Consider the following 4,673-nt stretch of genomic DNA (forward strand, 5'->3'; position numbering starts at 1 on the left):
GGGTGGGGGGGGGGGGGGGAAGGACAGACTCCAAAGCACTGGGCAGCCCCTCCCCGGCGACGGCCGCACTGCGCATGCTCGCCACTCCGGCAGGCACAGGGGGCGGGCGTTAGGCCCCTTCCACAGGCGCCTGCCTCACGTGGGGAGCTGCTAGCGCCGCCATTGGCTCGGGGGAGGAGAAAAAGGCGGCGCGTCACGCCCTGGTTACCTCAGTGCGCGTCAGAGTAACGGAGCGGCGTGGAGGAGCAGGATGGTGAGCGGCGGCCAAGGGGGGTCGCGGCCGCTTCCCTACACCGCCGCCGGGCCGGGGGAGCGGCCCTGAACCCGCAGGTTCAGCGTGGGGCGGCTGCTTGGCTCAGTTCGCCCCGTTGCGGCGGCGGCGACCGCTGTCTTGGTCTTCCCCCGGGCAGCGCATTCCCTCACCTCCGGCTACGTGCGGGAGTGGGAGTGCCTGGCTCTCCCCGGGTGGGAGCAGGCTGGGCTGTCTGTGCGGGGCAGCTTGGGCATGCTGAGGGGTTGTTTCCTCAAAGCTGAACCTGAAAGAAATCCCTGCTGGGCCTGTAATGGTTTGCCAGACTTTGCAAGCCCCCTGGAGCGGCAAAAAAGGTTTTGTGCTGTTCTGTTAAGTAACTTGGGTTAAAACACTCTCTTTCCTCCTGCTGCGTGCAAAGTTGGTGTTAGTATTAGGGGACCTTCACATCCCACACCGGTGTAGTGGTCTACCGGTGAAGTTCAAGAAGCTGCTGGTTCCAGGAAAGATTCAGCACATCTTGTGTACAGGAAACCTCTGCACCAAGGAGAGCTATGACTACCTCAGGACACTGGCTGGGGACATCCATGTTGTTAGGGGGGACTCTGAGGTAACGTTTTTGCTGCTGTTAATTCCTCAGCCTGCCTTCCTGCATGTGGTGGTTGTCTCGATGAAACCTGGGGAGTCCTTCAGCACTAGCAATTCCTGAACTGTAATTCACCAGGATAGGAAGTAGGAATGAGTAAGACTGAAAAAACAAAAATTTTTTTAGACCCTTCTTGTTGCACTTGCAACAGGGGGGATTGGGGGGGTAATACATGCACTTGTTTCATATGAACTCAGTCACAAACCTGTCTGTAATTGCTGTGAGGCCTCTGGAGTCCCCCAGCTGGCTGTGTAGATGCAGAAACTACAGGAGGCTTGTGTGTATATTTGTTTACTGTTGGGTAGCCTTGAGGCTCCTGATCTCTGTGCAAATTCCCCGCTCTTTGCTCTGTAGTTGCTCTTGCTGGAGTGTGGTACAAGCATCCGGTGGGTCTGCATGCTGAAAGGGACCTTGTGCGCTCAAATGGTGAAAAGAGGGTTCATGTCTTGGAACATGGGAACCAGCATTGCATAGGTGAGGGGTCTCTGGCTGATTTATAGGCGGTGCCTTTCTCCTTCTCAGAGCCTGAATTATCCTGAAGAGAAGGTTGTAACTGTTGAGCAGTTCAGAATCGGGCTGATTCACGGCCATCAAGTTATTCCCTGGGGCGATGCAGCCAGCCTGGCACTGCTGCAGAGGCAGCTGGATGTGGACATTCTCATCTCGGGACACACGCACAGATTTGAAGCATTTGAACATGAAAACAAATTCTACATCAACCCGGGATCAGCTACAGGAGCCTACAGTGCTTTGGAAACGTGAGTGAGGGGGGCCCTGATCTGCCCAGTGCAGCAGAGCCCATAGGCGTTACCTGAAATGCATTAATTCACCTGTGAGTGTCTGGCCACCATGCTGCAGAGCGCTGGTGAGGTGCCGTGAAGGAGCAGGAGGCCAGCCCTCTCCCTTCCCAAGGTATGCAGCAGGGCTCCCCTGCTCCCAGGGTTTGTCTTGGCCCACGTGTTGGGCATGGCAGCCCAGCACTGGAGTGTCTGGGGCTTCTTCCTGGGCCCAGAGAGGGGTGAGTTGCAGCAGCTTCTTGAAGGCGTTTTGCTTTCTGGTGTCTTCACAGAGGCTGCATCCTAATATTTGGCGGGAAATCAGACTTCTGGAGGCACTGTCGGCTTAAATGCCTGAGCCTGACACGACGTAGACTGTTGAGTAGCCTCAAGGGCTGTTGTAGGCTGAGTGTAACTCTGCCTGAGACGCTGTTGTCAGTACCCGCGAACTGCGGTGTTTCCCAGATCCCTGCAGCCCTTGGCAATGCAGTGTATTAGAATACATAAGCAGAAGGTCTGTAATAGCAAGAAGCGTGAGCTAACCGGGAAGACTGACAAAGTATGTTTTCTTTCCAGGAACATCATCCCTTCGTTTGTACTGATGGACATCCAGGCTTCCACAGTTGTGACTTATGTATACCAACTGATTGAGGGTGATGTGAAAGTAGAAAGAATTGACTTCAAGAAGTACTGAATGACGTTCAAACCTGCTCGTTGGCTTCTCCCCGCCTCGCATTCCTTGTCTCTCTGGTGAAGTCGAAGGGGAGGCAGGCCACGGGGGGGTGCTGCTGCTGCGGCGTGTTGGGCTGTAGAGCAGCCGCATCGCTCTACTGCTCGTGAGCTTGTGAGAAAACGTTAGTCTTGGTTCCCAACCTGCAGGTGAAGCAGAAGAAACTGCTGATTAAGAGGCCTGTGGAAAATGCCCTGTGTCTAAGGAGGAGCTGCTGTGTCCCTGGCCTAAGGGAGTCACAGAGGGTGGTGGTGGTAGCTTGGCACTGAAGCTCTTCTGTAAAACAATGGCCATATAGAATAATAAATTCCTTTCTTTGGGCATGCGGGTCCTGTTCATTATGCTTCTAAGAGGTGAAGGGGGTCTGGAATTTGGTGTGAGGGGGCTGCGAGGGAGGACGGGAAGCTGCCGTTTTCTTCCCGAGACGCGGCCCTGAAACATTTTGGGCTCTGTCAGAGATGCCCAAGGACTCTGCTTCGGCAGGCTCATCCCACCTCCTGCTTAGGGTAGCACGGAAAGGCAGAGGCAGGTCTGGGAAGAGCGGCGTGGAGAGCTCTGCGCCGGTGCGCAGAGCTGGGCGTTTGCCCTCATGCTCCACAGGTAGCAGAGGCCGGAGCGCTGCTCCTCGTCCCTGTGGTGCTTCTGAGAAGTGGGAGCGTCCGTGGTGCCGGAGCCATCGTGGCCCCTGGCCAGGGAGGTCTCGGAGCACCAGCCTGCAGTGGTGGTGCTGGTGCGGTGCTGGACCAGCCGTGGGTGTGGAGCCCTGTGGAGAAGCGGGAGGGGAAGGGGAGCGCGGCTGGAGGAGCTGTGCTGCGGCAGAGGGATGTTCTAAGGGTGGGTGGGTGATGCCAGGGTCACAGGCTGGGCAAAGGTGGCTGCAGAGGATGCTTCAGCAAGGCAAGGTAGAAAAGCGTTCCTGCCGTCCCTCGGCCCGTGTCTTGGCTGAGGTTGTATTTGGCAAAACCAGAGTTGAGGAGCATTTGCCTGGACACCCCGGTCCAGCGGTCATAGTCTTGTGGCTCCTGAGAGAAACCTGGTTGTGGTGCCCTGGTGTGAAGCAGGACCTGGTTTTCCCAGCTGAGTGGCCCACGGAGCAGGCAGCCCAGCATGATCTTGGTGCCTTTGGTGGGCAAGAGATGTGCCTGCAGTGGGCAGGGGGAGCACTGGGACAGGAGCTGCCAGGGAACATTGTGGGGCCACATTGGCATGGAGGGGCTGTGCCTGAGCACGTGGGGGCTTAAAAGGAAATCGGGGTCCATGGCAACACCCAGTCGTTGGGGGGATGTGGAGCTGGTGGGATCGTGCCATGGCCTGAGCCCCTCTCCTCTTTACACTGCTCGCCCACGGCTCAGGTGCCCTGGCCAGACTTGCTGCACCCATCCGGGGCCTTTGAGCACAGGGGTCTCTTCCCTGTCCCACTGCCCGGGGCGGGCTGTGCTGGTGGGGCACTGGCTGACCCTCGTCTTCTCCCCTCTCTCCTTTTCCTCTCCAGGTTCCCTGGTCCAGGCAGCGCTGACTCAGCCACCCTCCGTGTCAGCGAACGTGGGACAAACCGTCCAGATCACTTGCTCCGGTGTTAGCAGCACCAATGCTGTTGGCTGGTACCAGCAGAAGGTTCCTGGCAGCGCCCCTGTCACTGTGATCTATACTAACAACAAGAGACCCTCGGACATCCCTTCGCGATTCTCCGGATCTACATCTGGCTCCACGGGCACGTTAACCATCACTGGGGTCCAAGCCGAGGACGAGGCTGTCTATTACTGTGGTGGCTACGACAGCAGCAGCTATGGTGTCTGGTGACATGGATCCATGGGCAAGTGATCCAAAAACTTCCTGCCATCGCAAGGGCCAGTTATGAGTCTCTGCTCTCCCCGTTTGATGGTGGTCAACACCTTGTCCCTGCCCTTGCTGGCCTGTGCTGTAGGTGGCTGTGCCTGGTCTGCCAGGTCCGTCATCCCTTAGAGCCCCAGGGTTGTGCCCATCCCTTGTCATTTGTGAAGCAGAGGAGAGGAGGTTGGAATGGAATGGAATATTTTGGTTGGAAGGGAACTACAACAATCATCTAGTTTCACTGCCTGACCACTGCAGGGCTGACCAAAAGTTGAAGCCTGTTGTTAAGGGCATTGTCCAAATGCCCCTCGAATACTGACGGGCTTGGGGCATCGTCCAGCTCTCTAGGAAGCCTGTTGCAGTGTTTGACCACCCTCTCGGGAAAGAAATGCTGCGATGGCCCCCAGCGACCCTGCCCCATGCTGCAGGGCCCAGTTCCCC

At 57.1% G+C, this 4,673-nt stretch overlaps 1 protein-coding gene and 1 gene segment (V, D, J or C); both read left to right on the plus strand.

The window, feature by feature from the left end:
* Window positions 1-2,474, plus strand: part of LOC104837047 (vacuolar protein sorting-associated protein 29-like) — a 3,012-nt gene extending 538 nt beyond the window's left edge. The window contains exons 2-5 of the mRNA XM_010575915.1: window positions 155-224; window positions 672-860; window positions 1,419-1,654; window positions 2,249-2,474. Coding sequence (XP_010574217.1) covers window positions 155-224; window positions 672-860; window positions 1,419-1,654; window positions 2,249-2,366 — 613 coding nt within the window. The 3' untranslated portion in view covers window positions 2,367-2,474. The remainder of the gene's footprint in view (window positions 1-154; window positions 225-671; window positions 861-1,418; window positions 1,655-2,248) is intronic.
* A 1,234-nt stretch (window positions 2,475-3,708) lies between these two features.
* LOC104836802 overlaps window positions 3,709-4,673 on the plus strand; it is a 1,990-nt gene continuing 1,025 nt past the window's right edge. Inside the window, 2 exon segments of the V gene segment in view lie at window positions 3,709-3,754; window positions 3,895-4,191. Of these exon segments, the coding sequence occupies window positions 3,709-3,754; window positions 3,895-4,191 (343 nt within the window).

Source organism: Haliaeetus leucocephalus, unplaced genomic scaffold (genome assembly GCF_000737465.1).
Source record: "Haliaeetus leucocephalus isolate CR32 unplaced genomic scaffold, Haliaeetus_leucocephalus-4.0 Scaffold13, whole genome shotgun sequence".
In the NCBI taxonomy this organism is placed as follows: Eukaryota; Metazoa; Chordata; class Aves; order Accipitriformes; family Accipitridae; genus Haliaeetus; species Haliaeetus leucocephalus.